General features: G+C 42.3%; 1 protein-coding gene across 6 annotated transcripts in view; it reads left to right on the forward strand.

The window, feature by feature from the left end:
* NUGGC (nuclear GTPase, germinal center associated) overlaps window positions 1–23,162 on the forward strand; it is a 55,247-nt gene that overhangs the window by 10,729 nt on the left and 21,356 nt on the right. For 5 of the 6 annotated variants that reach the window (XM_058550441.1, XM_058550437.1, XM_058550439.1 and 2 more), the window contains 10 exons: window positions 364–451; window positions 3,279–3,383; window positions 3,991–4,099; window positions 4,893–5,115; window positions 5,633–5,863; window positions 8,705–8,914; window positions 15,093–15,268; window positions 16,705–16,723; window positions 17,010–17,099; window positions 22,574–22,679. In XM_058550441.1, coding sequence (XP_058406424.1) covers window positions 409–451; window positions 3,279–3,383; window positions 3,991–4,099; window positions 4,893–5,115; window positions 5,633–5,863; window positions 8,705–8,914; window positions 15,093–15,268; window positions 16,705–16,723; window positions 17,010–17,099; window positions 22,574–22,679 — 1,312 coding nt within the window. In that variant the 5' untranslated portion in view covers window positions 364–408. The remainder of the gene's footprint in view (window positions 1–363; window positions 452–3,278; window positions 3,384–3,990; window positions 4,100–4,892; window positions 5,116–5,632; window positions 5,864–8,704; window positions 8,915–15,092; window positions 15,269–16,704; window positions 16,724–17,009; window positions 17,100–22,573; window positions 22,680–23,162) is intronic. The other variant, XM_058550442.1, reaches the window with a different exon arrangement.

Below are 23,162 nucleotides of genomic sequence, written 5' to 3' on the forward strand. Positions count from 1 at the left end.
CTGCCTTCACCTTCATGGCTCTTGTCACTAGAGGTTTATTCTCATTTCAGAGTGACTTGCCTTAAAAGTCTCAGGTCATATCAGTTTAAAGTTCTATAGATATAACTGTAGTTGAAAATCAATGGTCAAACATTGATTTGTGTCATATTTAAATCACCACGTAGTGTACTAGGTGTTGTGAGGGATTCAAAGATAAGTTAGAATGATCGTTGACCTTTAGGAGCTTGGAATCTAGTTGGGGAAACAAAGCATAGCAAATTTACATGTTATTTTTGTTTTTTGCTTTTTGTATTTACAATTTCTGCTGTGTCTGTGTCCTGTGTTTGTGCCCCCCGTACCCTTGTACTTTGTATGTATTTTCAGGCTGATTCTCTAAGTGGATAAAAGCAGGCGTTTACATAACAGGAAATGGCAGAAACTGAGGATTTTGTGGGTCAGGAGCCACATCCAGGTAATGTCCCTACAAGATCCTCTGATGAAGCAAATAGGAGCTAGTTACCAGTATATAATCAAGGGCAAGTGGGTTAAGAATTCAGAAGCTGCTTTCTCATGACACTTTTTAATAGTGAATAAATTATTTCAACAACAACTAAAATAGCTTATTCATAATGTAGTCGACTGTCTGACCAGCAATTAAATTTGTGCCCCCTCCCCTTAAAAAATGAGTTTCCAGAAAACTGGCTTAGATTTTCTGCGGGTAGCCTGTCTTGAATGGACAAGGTCAGGCCCCTGGAATCATGTCAGGTGCTTTCCTTAGAAGGAGAAATGCAGGGTGAATCACACTGGAGACATCGAGGGTGGCCTTCTCCCTAGAAGGCTGGATGGGGGACCCCTGGAGCCAAGTAGGGAATTCTCCTTAGGAAGATGCAGGGAAGTAACCCCTAGGTGCAGAAAACGGGGTGTATCGCATCCTTTGTGTTTTTAGAACTGAAGAGGAAGAATGTCCTCACTCGCAGAGAATGAATCCCTGTAGAGGCCAGGGAAGCAGTGTTTCTGGGTCAGTGGGGTAGTGGCTACCATCTGAGGCATGGCTGGGCACACAAACTGAAAGAAATGCAACTTTGGGGCACCCCTGGTTGGGCTTAGCTCTGAAAGGGTGGAGTTGTTTTGCTTGGAAGATCCTGGCAGTCTCTGGCACAGGTCTGGATCAGCAATGAACCTGCATGGGTCAGGCTGTTTGGGGTCAGTTTTCGAAAGTGACACCTTGTGGCAACAAGAAGCAACAGCAGCAGTAGACTAAGGTTTACTTCTTTGGATTGCCCCCACCCATCCCAACTGCTATCTCCTCAGGTAATTCGGTATAAAATGCTGGAAAAGGTGAGGAAGTGCTTGAGCAATTACAGGGAATAATAAGAGATATAGTCCAGGTTCAGGCCAGTTCATGCCAGTTACAATTTAGTATGAAACTACTACCCTTAAATGGTATAAATCCAAGATGGAGTACTTTCTTCTTTCTGGTGATTTTTCATTTTAGAAATTGAAGAAGAAGTTTAAAACCCTGCTGTTTTATCTAACTTCTTAGCCTTTGCTTTAGTTGAGAAATAAGATTCCAATCTTTTATCAGATTAATTGCCAGTCTTTATAAAGTTGAAATAAAGGCCATGGATATGTGGACCTGTCCCTTGTTTTATACATGTGGCTAAGATGCTGTGCAAACATTGTTTACACAAAAGAGTTCCCGAGTTACAAAGATGAGGTCAAGGCCTGATGTCCGTTTACTTTCTTTCCACAGACAGGTTGTGGAAACATCCTGGAATTCTGAGACACCTTTTGTAACACAGACTAAAGTGTTCTTCAGCGGGTAGCTGGCCTAGGGGCCCGAGTGACATATTCTTTTCTTTTCTGTGTCTTCCTCTCCCTCTCCAGCCACTGAGCCAGCAACCACTTGCTATTTAGTTCTAATGCAGTCCTGAAACTTAGCCAGGATGAATTTTTTGAGTTGAGCTCAATCGTAAAGTTAGAAGGTCTGAGATAGAAGGGGCTGAAGTACAAGCTCTTTAAACTCCCTGTCACTGCTGAGCATGAGGTGGCACAGATTCAAGCTTTGGCAAACAGCATACCTCTGCCCTGCAATACTCTGTGGGGTGTGAGCTGGCTCCAGAACACGGCAGAATTTGTGGGGGAAGACCAAGGCTGAACAGAGAGGGAAGGCCACCTGGATTGTCTGGGAGACCCATATCTGGAGCCCAGTGTGGAGGCTGGGCCTTCTGCTTGGTCTGTCATCTTGGGTCCCCAAGTGAAGCTCCTTCTCTGTGGTTCTTCAGGGAAGTCACTTCCTACTGTCATGCTCAGTTTGGGGGCTTCATGCCCTTATATGAACTTAGAGTGTTATGACTCTTGGGGATCAACTTTTCTTCCAGTTCACCTCACAGCCATTTCCTAAGGCACAAGCCAGCCTAGGAGCACTGGGTTAGGACCATTTCCAATAACCTTGACCCTGAAGACTCACTTATTGCTCCTTTCTAACCAGGTGAATACCACTGGGGGTTGTTTTCTAAAATCCATCCAAAACACAATGTTTTGGTTATACCCTTTCCTGAGGATTATGGACCCTACCAGCGCTTCACTTCATAACCAAAGGAAACCAGTAAAGTGAATGAATCTTCGCAGAGCTACAAAGATCTGCTTCTCAGAGATTTGTATTCTTGCCTATGTAAGGAAGCGGCTGATAATGTCTCTCAGTGAAGAAGGGGGAAAAATTTCCCCAAATTTAATCTCTGAAGGGCATCCATCTGGTAGGGTACCCTTCAAAACTCTTGTGTTACTTATATTTTTGCCAGCTTTCTTATTTTACAGATGAATAAACTGAGGCTCAAGGATAAGAAGAGATTTTCCCTGGTCATGTGGGCCATTCTTTCTTCTGCATTCTGCTCTTGATCAATTTCTTTCCCACTTTGGAAAGACCTCCCAGAGGCCTTTCTTCACCCACACTTAGCCTTATCTTGGGTTTCTCTCTACACAGTTGGTTGATTTCCTAAAACTTGGCATTTGGTGAAGAATATCCAGCCACTTTGGCTTCTAAGAATTTCCAAACAGGAACTTTTCATTTGGGGAGATATGTTGGACTCTGCATTTTGGAACTAGATGCAAAAAGTCCTCTGACTCTGGGAAGAAACCAGACTGGAATGGCCCAACAGTGCCTGCTTCTGAAATGAGCTTACAGGCATACAGAGCTGGCGGGGCTCCTCTTAGACTCTTCAGGTTTGTGTATTGATAGAGGGCAGGGAAATATACTGTGCCCCAAGACCTTTAATAAATAACCTCTCATTTATCTCTAGTTGATGATGATTTATTTAAAGAACCAATGAAAAAAAGAAGACGTTCAGATCGAGACCAGCGGTTCCGAGCATTTCCCTCTGTGGAACAAAGTGCTCTTAAGGAGTGTGAGTGTCATGAAATTGCTATCTAGCTTGTTCTAACATGGCTCTGTTCTTTTCCAAATGTGTTAAAATGCTCAAAGGGAGAGAAGGTTAAAGTCTAAAGCAAGACGAAACATCTTCAAATGAACCTGATCCAGAAAGGGAGGCCTCATAGTCTCTGCAGAGATATGCAATTTGACAATTTATCTCTAGGAGTCTCTGGATAGGAGGGTTGTTATCAAAAATAGCCTCTTCCTGATTAGAAAGACTGTGAAAATGGTTGGTTTGGTACTTTAGTGGGTATTTATATGATGTCCTTGCATTTTTTTCTCTTTATGACCACAAGAGAGAAGAATCTAGAAGGGCTAAAGCCCATGGTAAAGCATATGCTGACTTCTGTTACACGGAGTTTCAGAGCAGGCTGGCTCCTTGGAGGCTCTCAGAATTAGCGATTGCTATCTCCCATGAGCTATTATCTCTAGTGTCAGATAATTTGCTATCTTGTTTAATTGGCTTTTCATTTCATTTCTTTTTTTCTTGCTCTGCAATATTGAGCAGATTCCTCCTGTGGAGAACTTGTACTTGATCCCTGCAAGGTATATCCCAAGTAATACATCTCTATTGATTCCAGATGAAAAATTGGAGTCACGGACCAGAAGGGTTTTGAGCAACACTTATCAGAAACTTATTCAGTCTGTCTTCCTGGATGACAGCATTCCTAATGGAGTCAAGTATCTCATGTGAGTCTGATAACAGCTACCTTCAAATTTTACGGCGATGTCTTTCTTTGGGTGATTGTAGTGCTTTTCTCTGACAACGAAAGGGAATTTCCAATTAGAAACTAAGCAAAGAAGGCTGAAAATTTCTGTAGCTCTGGACCATTATTAGTGTTACTGATAGTTGCCATTCATTAACTGTCACTGTTGCCAGGTAGTCTGCTAAATACTTTACATATATGAAATTTATTTAATTGTTCTAATATCCCCGTAAAGTAGGAGCTGTTTTTGTCAATCATCCCCATTTTACAGACACTGAGGCTTAGAGAAGCCAAGGCATTGACCAAAGTCACACTGTTGGTAAGTGAAAGGGCACAGAATCCAACCCAGACTATGTGACTCTAAGCTGTGCCCTCAACTGCTTGTGCTGAGCTAACTTGAAGGACTTGAGTAATGCTGAGGCTGCAATTTCTTCTGCTCAATAAGACTTTGTGTTCCTCCTAATATTACTTTACCTTTGCATAAGTCTTATTTCTAGGGTCAAGACTATGTAATTTTCATAGAACACAAGCAAAGATGCCTCACATCTATATAGACATTATAGAGTTTGTGTAGAATTATCATTACCAAGTATTTTTGCATAATCTCATTTGATCCCCATGACAATTCAGTATAGTAAATGGGGGTTAATATTCCCCTTTGACCAAGGAGAGAGCAAGACTCAGAAAGATGTAGTGACTTGCCTAGGATTAGAACTTAGTGTTCTTCCCACTATGCTTTGATGACCAAGACAATGTGCATTTAAAAACTGATCTAGAAACAGGCTTCTTGCCTTGATTGAAAAACCATCATTGGACCCAATCTACATTGGATTATTTGGAAGCACTGGGGCTGGGAAGAGCTCCCTGATAAATGCCATCATCCAGCAAGAAATGTTTCTACCAGTGTCTGGAGAAAGTATATGTTCGTCATGTATTGTACAAGTGAGCTCGGGCTGCTGTGAGCAGTATGAGGCCAAAATCCACCTTCTCTCTGACCAGGTAAGTGGCGCCTGCCTGCCTGCCTGCCTGCCTCCCTCCCTTCCTTCTTCCCTTCCTTCCTCCTTCTCTCCTTCTTTTCCTCCCTCTCTCCCTCCTTTCCTTCCTCTTTCCCTCTCTTCCTTCCTTCCTCCCTTTTCTTTCTTTCCTTTTCCCTCTCTCTTAGAGATTAATATAATCTTAGAGATTATATTCCTTGTAAGTATAGCTCATGCCTTTGTTGAATGAAAAGAACACAGTACAGAATGAGAAACTTGAATAGAGTGAGATGGGGGTTCTAGCCTGGGTCCTGTCACAGTTTGTTATGGGATTTTGGGCAAGCCATTTCCCTCTTTGAGTCCCTGTTTCCTCATCAACAAAACAAGGGGATTGGATTAGATGATCCCTCACTGGATTAGATGATTTTAGATTTCCTGAATATGCAGCCCTCTTGCCCACCACAGGGACAGTGGCTTCCTCCCTTTGTCATTGTTTTCTGTATCTGTGTCGTGAGGGGCTTGGCCCTGTTCTGCCTTGGCAGGAGTGGAAGGAGGAGCTGAAGAACTTGACTAAACTCCTGCACAGGACAGAGGAGCTGAGTAGAGAAGAGGTGGATGAGTGGGACAGGGATGATGCAGTGGAGGAAGCCATCTGGAAGCTACAAATGCTTTATGGAAATGGGGCGGAAAAGAAGAACTATGAGGAGTTACTAAGGGCAAAGCCCAAAGGAAAGATTCCCACCTCCAGAATCATCACCCTCAAGGCAGAAGAGGTAGATTCAAAATTTTTTTTCTTTATTTTATCATGAGTCTCAAGTATAATAATTGAATCCATTTGGGGGGTTTGCTCAAAGTGCAGTGTTTTTATTGGAAATAAGATGATACCGAAATTAGAAGTATCCATGACCAAGTTATTTTTCATTATTTATGGCTGTCAAATGGGAATTTTTAGTGTCCAAATGGGAGAGCTTTTGTACACAGGAAAGACTATTTATGGTTACTTGAGGATTAATTAAGAATGCTTTTGGCTGCAAATGACTTTTTTTAAAAAATCCCAACTTATAATGGCTTAAACCAATAGGGATTTATTCATTTTCTCATATAAGAAGTCTGGAGGCAGTTGGGTTTGTGGGTTGGTTCAGTGGGTCAACAATGTCAAGATCAATATCTCTCTGGTTCCCTTGGCCCTCCATCATATTTGTTGCCTCATAGTCATAGATTGCTATTGAATTGCTAGACTTCACAGCTAGCTTCATGGAAGGAAGAAATGGATCAAGAGGTGACACCAAACACATCTCCCCTTTCATGGGAAGTAAAAGCTTTCCCAGAAACACCCCCAACAAATTTCTGTGTAGATTTTCTTGTTCGGAACTGAGTCACATAGCCTTTCCTAGCTGACAGGAGTCTAGAGAAAGCGAGAAGCAGACGTGTCATGATTGACTGAGACCAATCTCCATCCACCCCTAAACAAACAAACAATCAGGATTCTGCTGGCATGGATGAAGGACATGATGGATATTGGATATTCAACTTGTAGGACAATGTTCTCCTCACTTTTTAATCAGTATTCATCTTATTAAATGAAATTTAAATTTTAAATTAAAGCAAAATACTTATGGAACTAATTTCTAATTTATTAAAATTGTACATTTAAAAACCTAGTTTTTCTTGTATCTTAAAATTGATCTTTAAAATATTATTCTATTTATAAATCTGGCATTTTTTGTGTAAAATAAGAACAATTACTTACACTTGTTCTAAAATTTAATGTTGAATTTTCTCCTATATTTAACATAACAAATCCTCCTTATATAGTTAATCAAATTTCCTCAGAGTTTTTTGTTTTTTTGTGTGTGTATGAGGATGATCAGCCCTGAGCTAACATCCGTGCTAATCCTCCTCTTTTTGCTGAGGAAGACCGGCTCCGAGCTAACATCTATTGCCAATCCTCCTCCTTTTTTTTTTTTCCCCAAAGCCCCAGTAGATAGTTGTACGTCATAGTTGCACATCCTTCTAGTTGCTATATGTGGGACGCGGCCTCAGCATGGCCGGAGAAGCGGTGCGTTGGTGCGCGCCCGGGGTCCGAACCCGGGCCACCAGTAGCGGAGCGCGTGCACTTAACCGCTGAGCCACGGGGCCAGCCCTCCTTAGAGTTTTGATATTGTAGTTCAAATTTAATATGTTCGATTCTCTCAAAAAATTTTAAATACTTGACCGGGCACACTTAGAAGTCAAATGAATGAAAACTTTCAAGGCACTTAGCTCTTGTATATCTAAGAAATCAAACACATGGAGTAGCCATTTCGTATATTTAAATGGATAGTACTATTAAAAATAATTACATTTCTAATATCTAGAACATAGACTGAACATGTTCAAAGAAACGCAATGATTCCAAAACTGGTTATGTGCTTTATCCGAATACACACAACTTACATGAAGGTATTAATATTATATTTCTTCATTACTCTGTATTTAGAAATATTCCTTCCCAGTGTTACAAAGTTACCCATTGAAACGGGCACAGAATTACCATCTCAGTGAGTGAAGGCACAGATTCCGAGATTAGGTCAGGGATTCCAGACTGGGATGAGGGAATTGGAGTTTGCCTCCCAGAATGGTTTGCCTTGAGCCAGTTTATTGACTTGAGCCCTCTTTTTACAGAAAGGGACTTTTCAAGCCCATGCTTTTTCTATTATGTTCCCCTTATTATATCTACTTTATTTTTTAATTAAAATGTCTTTAAAAACTTTTATCATCTCCTCTTTCACAGTTTCTTGTTATTTGATTATAACTGATGAAATCTGTCGTTCCCTACCCAGATTGCAACAAATCCTCTGATTTAGTCTCAACTCTCTCAAGAATTTACTTTCTTATCTTTCTTTCAGGACCGTTTTATAGATATTTATTAACAATGACCACCATACATCCCAAATCTTCTGTCCCCTGAAGTTTCCCCATAGAGATTCACTGCCATACGTAGTTGCTGGCATGAATGTGTCATTGCCCCAAGATATGTTTAGGTTGGAGCAATATGCTGAGAACCATTCCTCATCTTACCCACCATCATTAAAACATCCTGGAAGTGCCTACTGTTCAAGATATGTTTTGTACTTGGAAAATAAATTTTAAAAACCCTTTTAAAGATCAATTTCAGACCAATTTTAAATTTGGATAATATGATCACCATATCATATCAATTTCCTATAATCAGGACTTTTTGGTAATTAAAATGTTCCCTGTAGCCATGTGAGAAAAATCCCCTCTCTCCAAAATTTAGTGAATTGCATATTACTTACATTAATTTTAGAATTGAAATGGAACTTAGAAGATAAGATTATTCTCCAGCAAAGCTGTAACTTTCCTGAAGTCCCGTTCTAACTGGCTCTGGTTTCTTCATCTGTAAGTTAAGGAGCTTAAACTTCCTGATCTCCAGGATCCTTTCTGGCTCTCAGAGTCTAGACCCTTGCAGACTATATTACAGGCCTCCTGGGGCCATTGCCCAGTGCTGCTTCTTACCGTTACTCAGTGTACCTTCAGTGAACCTGAATTACAGCCAATCCAGGATAGAAGAGCAGGGAGAATCTGGGGTTTGTGACTTTGTCCTTCCTCAGGCAGGAGAGCTGTCTGTCAAGCTGGACCCCTACATCCGGACTCAGAGGAGAGACTGGGATGGAGAATCAGCTGAGACACAGATCTGGCCCTTGATCAAACATGTGGAAGTGACTCTTCCCAAATCAGAGCTGATTCCAGAAGGGGTTGTGCTGGTGGATATTCCAGGCACAGGCGACTTCAACAGCAAGAGAGATGAGATGTGGAAAAAGGTGATTCTCTTTCTTATGGCTTCGTTCCCTCTCCCCTCAACTCCTCCACCCTTTCTAAACCAAGAAAGAATGCTCCACTTTCAGCTTAAGGGACTTTATGAGCTCTTGGGAGTTAAATTCTTCTACTACTTATGTTCTAAGCCTCAGGGTAATGGCAGGATATGAGTGGCCAGAGAAATTGGGGAGGGAGGAATCATGAGGTAGGCCTGGTAGCTGGAATAAGAGTATGTGATATATGAGAAGGGTCAGCAATAGAGTGGCCTAAGACAAAGCAGAGGAAATAAACACCGAGTGGGAAAGGGAGGCCAAGATTTGGGTACAAAGCAGAGAAGCCAACAGCCAAGCACCAAGGAACCAAGAGGCTGCTACCGTGTTTGGTTATAAGGAACAGAAACCCACTAAAGCAATCCCAAATTAAGAGGGGTCAATGAAAAGAATATCAAAGGATCTTGTGGGACACAGTCAGGCCTCAGGGCCACCTATCAGGGTGGAAGCAGCTCTTATCTCTCTCATCTTCTGCATGGTCTCTTGTAACTGTTTCTCTGCAGAGTCCCGCTTCTCTCCTAGCTTTCTCTACTTAGCCATTAAGATCCATGTTGTGGAAAATGATCACCCTAGCCTGTCTCTAAATGGCATTGTAGTTCATCTGCCTACAGCTGTCTGACAATAGTCTCTGTATGTTTTAGTTCAAATTCCTAAGAAGGAAAATGTGATCAATTACTGCCCAGCTAATGGATTAACTTTTACTGGGTCAAGTATCCGTCCCTAGTGCAGTCAGCTGTGTCTGAAGGTGATGGTTGACGTGAAAGTCCAGCCCTCCAGCCAAAATCTTGGGTAGGGGTTCAAGTCCCAGTAAATGAGGTATGAGCTGACTAGGCACCCCCGGATGTGTCTACAGCCAGAGAGTTAAGCATTAGGGTAGTCTGATCTGCACCTAATGATTAGAGGTTGAAGTATTTTTAAGAGTTTATCTCTCTTCATTTGCTTTTCATTCATCAAACACATATAATATGTAAGACAATGTATTAAGCCCTGAGGATGAAAAGATTATAGCTAATAATAATAGCAGACATTTACTGAGCATTTTCTTTGTGCTAGATACTATTCTCGGTAAAGTAAGTTGCCCATTATAACAGTGAGGATTTTAACTCAGGCAAGATGGCTTGAGAGCCTCTCTGCTCTTAACCCCTACTATATCCTACATGATCCAACAGAACTAAATGAAAAGATGCAGAACATAACCTCTAATGTTAGGAAGCTTGTGTGTGTGTGTGTGTAATGTTTGTAAATGCACAGCAAAAAGATCCTGCCTTCTGGAAGGATATACACCCCACTGTTAACAGCAGTTTCTGTGTTTACTACCACTCTTTACTCATACACCTCTGCATTGTTTGTGTATTTTGCATGAACATGTATTACCTTTACAGCTGAAAAGCCGAGAGCAAAATAAAGCAATATTGAGTGAGAAGCAGAGCCTTCCCACAAGGGGCCTAGAGTCTAATAGGAGAGATGAAACATACAAATGACTAAATACGTGGCAGGTAGTGATGAAAGAGATGGACAAATTGCTATGAACACTCAAACATAGAAATTACCTCCAACAAGAGATCTCATTCCCTTGTTGGGGAAGAGAGAGAATCCCCCTCCGCCCTTTCCCTTAAGGTTCTTGTGGCTGGCCAAATAATTAAAAGACAGGTTATCAGGAGAAAATCAAACAAAGTTTAATAACATGTATACATGGGAGAAACCAGGGAAACTGAGTTTCTCAGCAAAATGCCGGAGGTTCTCATCTTAAATACTATCTTCAGCTAAAGACAAAGGAGGATGTTGGGGGTAGGGAGGGAGACAGGAAGGAGACAGAAATCACAGTAATCAAGAGTATGCAGATTTAAGTCCTCACCTTCCACATTGATATGTTTCTAGAGATGAGGTCATTCCCCCCTCTTCCTAATACAGAGAGGAGGAGACCTTTACAAATAGAGATTTCCCTTATAAATGTAAATGTTTGTCTGGCAGGTCTTTTCAGGGCCACCTAGAGAATGTGGCTGGGGAAAGAGAATTTTTGATAAGATGGACTTGGTGCCTTTTCTATTGTTACATCTATTTTACATTATATTACAGCCATCATATGGTAGAGGCTCCTTCCTGAAACAGGTCTTCTATGTTAAATTCTTTAGGCAGTTTGGGGGAGGTCACATGTCCGTCAGAGAAAATAATCAAGGTAAAGAGATGTATTTCAGGGTGGCCAATTTTGGTCTCCCACACCCTCAACAAACACCCACCGAGCATCTACTCAATTTTGTAGTAGGTCCTGGATGGACAGAGACATAGTCCTTGCCCTTGGGAGTCTCATAATCCAGAAAGGAGTCAGTTGGTCACACTAATTAATGATCCGTATTACTTACAAATGAGAGCACTAAGAGGTGAATTCCTTTTGGAGGCAGGTGAGGCTTCAGAGAGGACACTTAAGGTCAGCCTCCACCAGGCAGAGAAGGCAACCGCCTTCTGAAGTGGGACAGTGAGCACCATTCCGGGCCGGAGAACAGCATTAGCAAAGACCCAGAGGGCTGAGGGAGCTGCGTGCTTGAGAAAGATGAGTCTTCCTGGGAGGCTGGGGGGAAGAGGGTGTGGGGGATGTAGAGGAAGGAGGTGCAGAAGACAAGCTTGGAAAAGTTGGGGGTGGGCTTTAATACTACACTTCCTGGGGAAGCTTGAAGGGCAAGAGGGACTGGGGCACATGATAGAGAAAGAAAGCGCGTCTTTAGGCAGAAGGAGCTTAGGAGCACAGGGGGGACACATGGGGACACAGGACTGGAGCTGGGGGAACTGGGAGGGAGGGCCAATCACTATCAGTACAACAGCTGCTGCAGGATTCACTTCAGAACCACTGATTTTCTGCTATATGTCAATGTCAAATTCCGCAGATTTGTGCTGAATGAATGACTGTGGACTGGGGGAGCTTTGTGATTATGGTTTCTAATCAAGATCTAGTGCAGGGTGACGGTTTGCAGATAATGTAGCCTATGCCCTTGTTACGTCCCAAATGTGGGGCCTTCTGCTCACCGCAAGACATGCCAATAGTCAAGAGGCAAGGTGGTAGGAGAAAAAGGACTTTTTTATTACGGCTTGCTAGCAAGAGGGAAAATGGGTGACTAATGTCTAAAAAAAAACATCTTAATGGGCACAAAGTCTTATAGCAGATATATTGGCCAGTGGGTTATAGGGGAGAGGGTTAGGAGTGTTGACCCTCTGGTTTTACAGACTGGGAGTGCCACACCAGATCTTTCAATTTTCATTGATGATGGCTATTAGCATAGATTCTCTGTTCGGGGGTCATCACATTCCTAAGGAACTCAAAAGAACAAAGTTAGCATCTTATCGCAGCTGGGAGGTACATGCACAAGCAGGGGTCATAAAATCTATGGAGCAGTTAGATCTCCTGGAGGGTGCGTATCCAGCTGGGCTAGTTAGTCAGAGGTCATTCAAAGTTACAGCAGGGGTTCTTTTCTACAACATGGCTTCCCTCATGTCAACCTTGTCTTGAGCCGGTATCACCTTGACTTTACAGATGAGGAAATGAAGGCTCAGAAAGGGGAGGTAATTTGCCCAACACCACACAGCTACTGAGTGGCAGAATTTGAACCAGAGGTCATGTTCCTACCTTCCCAGCTGAGGCTCTGTCTTACCCCCAGGAAGTCCCTAATAGTTCCTTTAAGATGAAGGCAGTCCCAGTGTCTGTGCCCTTGGTCAGTGTGCTCAGGCCTGGCCAAGAGAGCCTTTGTTTCTGCAGGGTCTCAGCTCTTGGAGTGAAATCGTCCGTCTTGGCCAGTCCCACGCTGGGCCCAGGGAGCGACAGCCTAGGGAGGCAGCCAACCTCTCGCTGGATGGAGCCTTGGTTGCTGCCAGTTCAGATATGCTGGGCAGCTTATCAAAAGCTGCTCAGAACAGAGGAGCCAGCAGATCTGGCTCCGAGCACCCGCTCTGAGGAGGTCGGGCTGAAGCAGAGGGTTGGTTCCAAGCCTGCTCTGCTTGGCCTCGGCTCCCCTGCATTCTTGTGGTTTTGTGATAGCCTCTCACAAGAAGTTACTCAAGACTCCCCTCTTTATGCCCCCTCCCCTGTCCCTCCAGCTGCCAGCTCGGTCTTCCCTCGGCTAAAACTGCCAGGAATTCAGACGTCTCTGTTCTGCCACCTAGAAGTTGTGAGACTTTGGGCTTGTCACCTGACCTCTCTGAGGCCCATTCTTATCACGGAGAGGGAAGGTGGTGGGGTGGCGGAGGTGTCATCCCACCCCCTCCTAAGTCCAGTCACTCTCGTCTTATAGATAGGCTTTTTCCTGTCTTCCACGACTCTAACTTTACCAAATCCTGGCAGTCAGGAGCTTTATGTAGGGCCTGAAATTTAATCACTGTAACCAGTCCTCTTCTCATGTTAAGAAACATTCATTAAGCACCTGTAGTTTACCAGGACCATGGGGAATACACAGGTGAAAGAGGCCCTGCCCTTGAGGAGCTCACAGCCTGGTATCTTACCATCTCCCACAACCTGACAGAATAGCTTAAAGCTGCCCTAAACTGTTTATAATTGGGGAGGTGGAATGGAGCGATTGTTTTTATTTTTCTACCTAAATGTGAGTCTATCTGCATAGGGTGGAGGTTCAGGACCCATAGTTGTGTGGTCTTAAACTGGTCCTTTGCCTCCTAGGGCCTATTACCTTCTCTATAAAATAACGAAGTTTGTCTATGGTAGAGATTGGTGCTTTTAAAACAATGATCCTTGAAGCCAGGAGATTCATGGACAGAGGGTGGGGGCCACTGAGCAGGTGGGGGCTCCAAACCCTCCACCCCCAATTCAATTAAAACAGTTCTGTGTTTAAAAATCAAGGTTGACAATTGGAATTCTTTCCAAGATTTCATTTGAAAAAGGCTCCACTGCTAAAAACAAGTTTGAAACCCACTGCTCTAGGACAAGGTTTCTCAGCCTCAGCACTGTTGACATTTTGGGCCAGATAATTCTTTGTTGGGGTGGGGTGCTGACCTGGGCATTATAGGACGTTTAGCAGCATCCTTGGCCTCTACCCACTAATGTGCCCCCCCGACTCATAACAATTAAAAATGTCTCCAGACATTGCCAAATGTCCTCGGGTACAAAATCGCCACTAGTTAAGATCCATTGGTATAAAGTAAAGTAATGATTTAATTATTAAGTCACAAACTGTCACACTTTTATGTGCAAAGTGCTTTTCTGAGGAACCACAAATAAACTCAATCCCTGGGTTGGACCAGCTTTTCATTTATATGGAGACATAAGACAAGTGAAACAATACAGTAAGAGAAATGTCACAAGGCAACATATGATTACTTGTCACATTAAAGTTACATATTAAAGCAATACTTATGATATTAATCATAAATTGTAATTTCATTTTCACTGACCTTTGCAACTTGAATCATATGGTTTCTGGCTCCCTGCTGCCGCATGTGGCAGTGTGCTGAATATGCAGGGGCAGGCAAACATGAAAATGATGCCTTGTGGTGATAGCTTTGGGGTAGGTGCATGACCAGAACTCTTTCTGGAGAAACAATAATTTTCCCCAGAAGACAACTGAGGTAAAGCAAGCCGCTGATGGATCTGGGACTAGAGGTCTGATTTCTTGAATTCTTTCAATCACTATGCCACGAACATCTATGAAGCCTCTAGTATGGGCCAAGCACTGTGCTTGAGGTGATAAGGATTCCAAGCTGAAAGATGCAGCCCCTTCCCATCTGGTACCTCACAATGTGGGGGGGAGGGGGATGCAGAGTGCCTACCCTGCACAATAACTCTGTCTGACTGGTACTATGGCAGATAAATCTAGGTGCTGTAGGATGTGGAGGAGAGGCGGCCCACCTGTCCTCAGGTGGCCCTTAGCAGCATCTCAAAAGGCAAATGGAGGTCAAGCAGAGGTTGCAGCAAGTGCAAAGGCCCTGAGAGATAAAAGAGCAAGAGAAACTTACGTCTGAGAAACTGTAAGCAGCTGAGTAGGGCTGGTGCATAGAGAGTGTGGTGGGGAGTGGTGAGAGGTGGGACTGGAGTGCTGGAGGGCAGAGCATGGAGGACATAAGTGATAGATTAAGGAATCATGTCCTCTACAATTGAGACACCATTTATGTTCTGAAACATTGTGGTCGTGTTTCACAGACCATTGATAAATGCTCAGTGATCTGGGTGATTAGTGACATTGAAAGAGTTTCTGGAGGGAGAGTCCATGAAAACCTTCTGAATGAGAGCATCAAAGCCTGCCAGAGGGGTTTCTGCAGGGACGTTGCCCTGGTGGTCACCAAGACCGACAAACTCCACTTGCCGGAATATCTAAGGTACCGTGCTGGGCTTGCCGGGATGTGGGCTTTCCTCCATGGGTCTCACTACCTTAAAGACAGAGCTGTGACTCATGGGCATTGTGAACTTAGGAAAGTAACTGTTGGGGATGAAAGAGGAGTCTGGGTGACTTCCTGGGACATCAGGACGCTTGGGTAGATTGTCTTGGGAATCTGAACCGTGTGGCCTCTCTTGCAGAGTAGCTGCTTCACACCCTACAGGCTGCCCTCTGCACAGCTCCAGGGGTGCCACTCACGTGTGTGAAAGGCAAAGAGCACCTCCTGGAGTTGTGCGGTGTGGTGGGCCCACCCACCCCCACAGATGTGGAAAGCCTAGATGCCCCACAGCTGGCAGGCACTGGCTGTGATCCTGTCGGGCACCATATAGCTTTGAAGTGTCAGATTCTGTTTCAGGTTTGTCTACTCCTAAGCTTTTAAACCCATTTGGAGCAAGGTTCTCAAAGTTTTAGAACTTTGGCTAAAAGTAAAAGCATTCTTACGGAGTCAGAGTCTAACAAAAAATAATGAAAGGTAAGCATTTAGAGCTTAATAGATGTTAATAGATGTTGATTTCCCTGTAGACCTCCAATACCCCCGTAACTGGGAGGACTATAGCATATCTTCCATATTGGGACTTTGAAAGTGAAATGGGGTGTTATTAACCCTTACAGAGGAGCAGCAGGTATAAACTGGTCTGTCCTGGGTACACAGTGTGTATGGTCATGGGATGTAACACTGTTGTTGCTCTGACCAGAGCTTCTTCACCTGTCACTTCTGCCATTTCCCCCACTCCCACTGAAACTTGAGTCTGCTGGCTCCAGGAATTCACTAAGCAGAGAAAACTTCTGGGGTGAAGAAATAGGCTAAGGCTTTTCCCCCTAACTTCTTGCTTCCCTAGTCTAGGTTAGAATTTCAGCTTCATATTTTTTTTTTTTCCTACAGATTCCCTTCACTCCAACCCCTACCGCAGACTAGTATCTCAAGCTCCCCCTTTCCAATGCCAACTCTGAAACTAAACATAATGCAATCGAACTTATTAAAAGTTTATTGAACACGGTGGTGGGGGCTGTAGATTCAGAGGGCATACTGCCTAGTGGCTGAGGTCACTGTTTTAAAAGAGGGTTAAAAGTTATATGAGAGAGACAAGCAAAGTGCTATAGGACCCAGAGAGGGGGGTTGCATTTTGACTGGGCCAGGGGGTGAGGTCACAGAAAATTCCACTGACGACAAAATATTGAGAAATAAAGACACTTTGTTCAAATGGACACTGGAGGTGGATCAGAAGAGAGAGCATTTGGACCAAAGAAAGAGCTTATGCAAAGGCATAAAGGCATGACAGTACAGTATACGCTGCTTTCAGGGAAAGTTGAAAGACTACCAGGACACATAATGAGTTAAGTAACATTTTACTTAACATTGTACATTTTTCATTTCAGGGAAAGAAAAGTGAGAACTGTAAGTATGGACTAGTTATTTTCATTTTTTTATTTTTTAAGCTCTATTGAGATATAATTGATATACAAAAAAATTGTACACATTTAATGTAAACATCTTGAGTTTGGACATATGCATGGACTAGTTATTTTTAAATAATACTTTTTATAATTAATATTATATAATTCAAATACATTCACATTTGTCTGGGCCAAATGAAGACCGAAAAAATGTGTCTTATCACTTCATCATCACTCTTGGTAACCCTGGACTCTTTGCTGTGCTTTTATTTCTTTTCACAATCTAGCAAGCTATTCAAAGTCAGCGAGAGGCTGTTTTAGAAAGAAATGAAATGATAAAACTACAGAGGAATACAATTCTCAAGGAAAAACTAAAGGTGAGTTAACAGATTTCTCTATGTATTCTTTTGCTTTTCAGCAAAAGATATTGAGAAAAAAAGGTTTATTTGGTCTTGCATAGTAGCAAGGGCAAAAGATTTGGAGTAGACAGTTTTTACTTAACTTAGTCCTATTGATTAATAACTTTGTGACCTTAGGCAAATGACTGTACCTCTCTGAGCCTCCATTTTCTCACCTGTAAAATGGGGAAGTAATAGCATCTATCTCCTGTGATTGTTAGAAGGATTGAATGGGCATATGGTCTGCTGAGACATATGTACAGTTAAAATCAGGGATCCACATACAGTTTAAGGTGTGCTTCACTAGAGGAATGCATCGGGTGCTGGGGGAACACCGAAGAAGGATGCCCAAGTCACACTGGCAGTCAGGGAGGCGGTGTTGGGGAGAGGTTCAGGGAAGACTCCTCACCTTGAGTAGAATTGTGAAGAACCAGTAGTCTTGAATAAGATGAAGAAGTAGGAGGAAGGGCATTTGAGACGGAGGAAAGAACATGATTGCAAAAGCCTGCTATCTTTGGTAAACTACATGCCAGTAGTTTTGAATGGCCCAGCAAAGGGTGTATGCAGGGGTGTTGGGAGATAAGGCCTAAGCTTTATTTTTCAAGCTTGAGTAATTGTTCTGTGGGAATCTTGGTGTTTTCTTAAATTATTTTTATTATTCTGTCACTAAAATGTGTGCAACATAAAATTCCTTACTACAATAGTCTTATATAGCTGTAAAACTGAAACCAATTTTAAGATAAAATATTAAAAAAAACATAAGTGTTATATCATAGTTAGTATAATGCAATAGGTGATATGGTTTTGCTGAAACCAAATCTTCAATGCTGGATTTAATAGTAAAAACATGTGGCCTTATGTCCAGTTCTATATTTAATTGCTTCCTGTATTTTGACTTCAGTTATATTGATGCAGAAAATGTCTGATATACAATGTGGAATTGAAAATTTCAAAGCTTTTGTTTCTAATTCAGAATAATCAGATCTCATACTTAAGCCAAAGTCTTTTACCAAGCCATTCTTGAATGCTGGTTTTAATGAGGCGATAACTCAGTTAAGCTGGTCTTATTCTCTTTAATTGTTCTTGTTGGCATTAAAGAAATATGCTCTATGAGTACCTAATCGTGTTGTTTCTGGAAGCAGAAACATAAAATACTTCAAAACACAATTCACAACTATATTTATTGCTAATAAATGTGGTAAATTGGTGTGTACGAGATAGGGTCTGGCCAGGATATGTCAGCTTGCAGGGTGGCTATGGTTCTGACTGTTGTGGTACAAGTTCTTTTGAAGTCTGCGTACCTACATCTCTGATGGCTAGGTGATACCTTAATTCTCCAACCACTTTATTTCAGCTTAAATTATTGTGAAACTTTTACTTGTACTGCATGCCTTCATTGGAGCAAATTTAATGTTAGTAATAGAAAATATGAGGCAGAAGTTGATTATAAGGTAATCATTCATATAGATGTCTATATATTTTTTAATTATAAAAATGAAAATTAAGAAAAAATATTGTAATAAAATTTACAGACCCTGAGACTACATTTATAGGTCTCAGTTTGGAAATACTATGCATTTTAGAAAGATTATTTTCTCAGCTGTGTGGAGAATGGATGGTGGGGGGAGGGGCAAGTGAAGATTAGATGTTGAGAGGCTTTTTCTGTAATCTAGGTGGAAGTGATAAGAGCCTGAATTATGCAGTCACTATAGGAATAGAGGAGAGGACATGCATTCAGGAGATATTAGGGAGTTCAGATCCACAGGTCTGGATGATTGATTGTGTGTGGGAGGTGAAAGAGCTGGGTTCTGATGCTCTCTGGCATGTTGTTTGAGCTGGTTATTATACAGCCTTTTACCTGTGCTTTAGCACACCTGTAAGAAAACCTACACTCCTCCTCCTGTGTGTCCCTCCTTTACTCTCGCACTACTACCACACTCACAACACTTCTGATACCAGATGTGTGGGGGTTTTCTCACACCAAGCAATTCTCTGTGACACCAGCTGCGTGTCCTACAGTTTAACTCAATGAGGCACTGTCTACCTGGAGATAGCATCAGATCCCACAGGTTAAGGACTCAGTCCCATGAGACTGCCCCCTACTTAAGATCCCAATTGCAAGTAGTAGGTCCCCAGGTTACCCACAACTTCTGTCTGACTTGGCTACAAATCGGAGGTCCCCATGACCTCCTTCCACTTGGGTTCTGTTATTTGCTAGAACTGCTCACAGAACTCAGCAAAACAATTACTTATGTTTAGCAGTTTATTATATAATAAAGGATATGATAGAGAATGCAGATGAACAGCCAGATGGAGAGATACACAGGGTGAGGTCTGGGAGGGTTCTGAGTGCACGAGCTTCTGTCCCTGTGGTGTTGGAGTGCATCACCCTCCTGGTATGTGGATGTGTTCACCAACCTGGAAGCTCTCTGAACCCCATACTGTTGGGATTTTTGTGGAGGCTTCCTCATGTAGGCATGATCAATTATTAACTCCATTTCCAGCCCGTCTCCCCTCTCTGGAGAATGGGGTATGGGGCTGAAAATTCCAAGCTTCTAATGGCTTGGTCTTTCTGGTGACCAGCCCTGATCCAGGAGCCCATCCAGAGTCACCTCATTAGGAAAAAAAGACACTCCTATCATCCAGGAAATTCCAAGGGATTTAGGAACCCTATGTCAGGTACCAGGGTCAAAGATCAAATATTAGAACAAAAGAAGCTCCTAGTGTTCTTATCACTTAGGAAATACAATGGTTTTAGGAGCTCTGTGCTGGGAATTGGGGTCAAAGACTAAATGTTAGAACAAAAGATTCTCCTAGCACCCCTTTTATAAGGGGTTTAGGAGCCCTGTGTCAGGAACTGGGGCAGAGACAAATATGTGTATATATTTCTTATTATTTCTCAGTACCTTATTTTGCTCAGTTTGAGGATCGTAGTGAACTCATGGCTTTTCACAGAACTATTGTGTTCTTTTTTTTTTTTTTTTTTTTTTTTGTGAGGAGATCAGCCCTGAGCTAACATCCGCCAATCCTCCTCTTTTTTTTTTTTTTTTTTTTGCTGAGGAAGACGGCCCTGGGCTAACATCTGTGCCTATCTTCCTCCACTTTATATGGGACGCCGCCACAGCATGGCTTACCAAGCAGTGCGTCGGTGCGCGCCCGGGATCCGAACCAGCGAACCCCGGGCCGCCGCAGCGGAGCGCGCGCACTTAACCGCTTGCGCCACCGGGCCGGCCCCTATTGTGTTCTTTTTGATGTTCAAGTTCTCATCTTAGTCTAGGAGCCCTTAATTTAAGCTGGTTTCTTTTAGCAGTACCCAGACATTTTAAAACACATTTTTGCTCTCTGGCAACAACAAGATACTCAGGGCCATTTCATTTTTCCCTGCCCCACGACATGGACCTACTACTCTCAAAGAAACTTGGGTTTCTTTTAGCAGAGAATAATATTAGAAATAAAATTTAGGATGCTAGGGGTACATATCAAATTATTTCATCCAGGTAAAAGAAGTGGGCAGAATGATATCACGGCAGAATCATTTTAATGACAACGCTAGAGAAGACAGATTTTTAAAAAAATGAGGCCATGATTTGTATTACTGATTTCAGTGTAACTCCAACTTTACTATATTCTGCTTCCAACTAGTATCCCTTCTATCGTGAACTTTCAGGTTTTCTCCTCTCTCATATGCGATAACTTCTTACAAACTTTAACATATTGTGTTATACACTGTCATAACAAACCATGTGTGCAAATTATAACAGTGACTAATCTTTCTATGGGATAATTTAATGAGTATCTGCTTACCTTTTGGATCCTACCTTCCAGCTATAACTGTTTCTATTTCTTTTTTATGTTAATATGGAACCAGCATACTGTAGTCACTTCATTGACACTATAAAAATATTTCTTTGTACTATAATAACAATGTGTTAACTAATTTTCAATAATTTTAGAAAAGATATACAAAATTTAAAACAAGATTTTAAATAATGCAAACATCTAGACACAGCTAGGCATACTCCTTTCTTTTAACTGTTTTAAAGCTCTACTTAAATTTAATTCCGCGTTAGGTTTATCTCCTAGTAGAAAATAGTTTCAGCTTTCCCTAAACTTTTTTCCTAGAGTCAAAACACTATCAGAAGAAAAAAAAAGTTAATCTTGGCAGATCCTTTATACAGTTTCAGCCTTGACTCTAGTTTGTGGGGCTTCTGGAAGCTGCTCAGGCATCTCCATTCCAGCTTTAACTACCTGGGTTTACAACTTGTCGGAGGGGTGGCCTCTCCCCTCTTCCAGTGGACTACTCACTCAGCGCTTTTATACCTTTGCATCAGAAAGAAATTGACAACTCTTTACTGTTTTCTTCGCGCCAAAATACCTGTGCATACACATGCACATGCTTTATGGTTTTTCTCTTTTAAGTGAAAAGAATGAAAGATTATGGAACAATATTTATGTATAGTTCTAGTGTGACTTCTCTGTGATGTTTTTCTAATCATAAAAAAAGGTTTTCTCACATGATTCTTAATTCTTTGACATTTAAAACTATCATTTGCTTAAACATTACTCTGCCTTTAAATGTGTATGATTGCTCATTAACTACCCAGCTGAGAAACTTTCATGGGACCTTTGCCCAGTGGTCTGTTGTGTTGTGCTGGTAAATGTTGAACAATCAGCTGTTTAAAAAAAAAAAGAAAAAGCCCTGATTTGTAGCATTTGCAGATTCTCGTGGTATAAATACTCCCACCATTGCCAATTTCAAGCTACCAATGTGATGTCACCGCAGGCAGAGCTGGGAAGAGCTGCGTGCAGTCGACTCACAGGAGCTGTACGAGCTGGCTACAGCCCTTCACTGCCTTTGCCAGAGTTGTGCTTCTTTTTCCAAAAACGGTCCTGGTACTTTTCCCTCTCTGAACATTTAAATACACTTTTGAACTATTTTCTCTACATATTTCCTTCTGGAACTGATATATATATATATTTTTTTAAGGAGGATCGGCCCTGAGCTAACATCTGCCAATCTTCCTCTTTTTGCTGAGGAAGACTGGCCCTGGGCTAACATCCATGCCCATCTTCCTCCACTTTATATGGGACGTCGCCCATGGCTTGGCAAGTGGTGCGTCAGTGTGCGCCTGGGATCCGAACCAGCGAACCCTGGGCCGCCACAGCGGAGCGCACGCATTTAACTGCTTGCGCCACCGGGCTGGCCCATAGAACTGATATTTTTAACTCCCAAGAGAACGGTATCTATGCGGCAGTTTCCTCACAACTTCTGATCTTGTGAGGCAGGAACAGATGGGAACATCTGACATACAGAATGTTGTCTGTTCTTATGGAGTTCTCGCAGAACTGAACGTGAATGAGCTGACGTTTGCTGAAGGCTCTTGTGGGGCCTTGCATTGTTTCCTTTGCCATGTTTGAGTTGTTCTGTTCCCTGTGTGCCTCCTTCACTGCAGAGAAAACTGCCGGCCGACTCCAAGGTTCTGGATACCTCAGATCTGGTGTACACGGTCAGCGCCCAGGAGTACTGGCAGCAGGCTCTGCTCACTGAGGAGGAAACTGGTAATTTACATTTTTTTTATCTCAATGACTAAAATTCTCAAGATTAAGCTTGGCGCTCTGAATTTTCTGCTCTAGAATGTTCTGTGCCATACTTCTAGCTTACCACAGTTTCTATAACTATTAGCAAATATATTTGTTTTTCTCTCTGTGTTGTTGTAGTACCTGAGACCACAATTCCTTTCTGCTCTAAATCTTACCATGAGTTGGTGAAAGTCAGTGATCAGGTTTTCATTTCTTTAGTATTTGGCTTGAGATTCCTCACTCACCCAGCTATGGGTATTAGAAGTACTTACTGTATATCTATTGTGTGCTTTGTCCATGAGGAGGAAAAGGTAGAAGACGTGGCCCCTTTCTTCATAGAACTTAAAACCTACATGAGTAGCTAAATGTGCAAAAATCAAAGTGAAAAACAGGCTAAGTTAAATGGTGCCATAAGTACAACAGAAGGTCAGAGAGCGCAGAGATCTGTGTGACTAGAGGACT

The sequence above is a fragment of the Diceros bicornis genome, chromosome 11, assembly GCF_020826845.1.
Source record: "Diceros bicornis minor isolate mBicDic1 chromosome 11, mDicBic1.mat.cur, whole genome shotgun sequence".
In the NCBI taxonomy this organism is placed as follows: domain Eukaryota; kingdom Metazoa; phylum Chordata; class Mammalia; order Perissodactyla; family Rhinocerotidae; genus Diceros; species Diceros bicornis.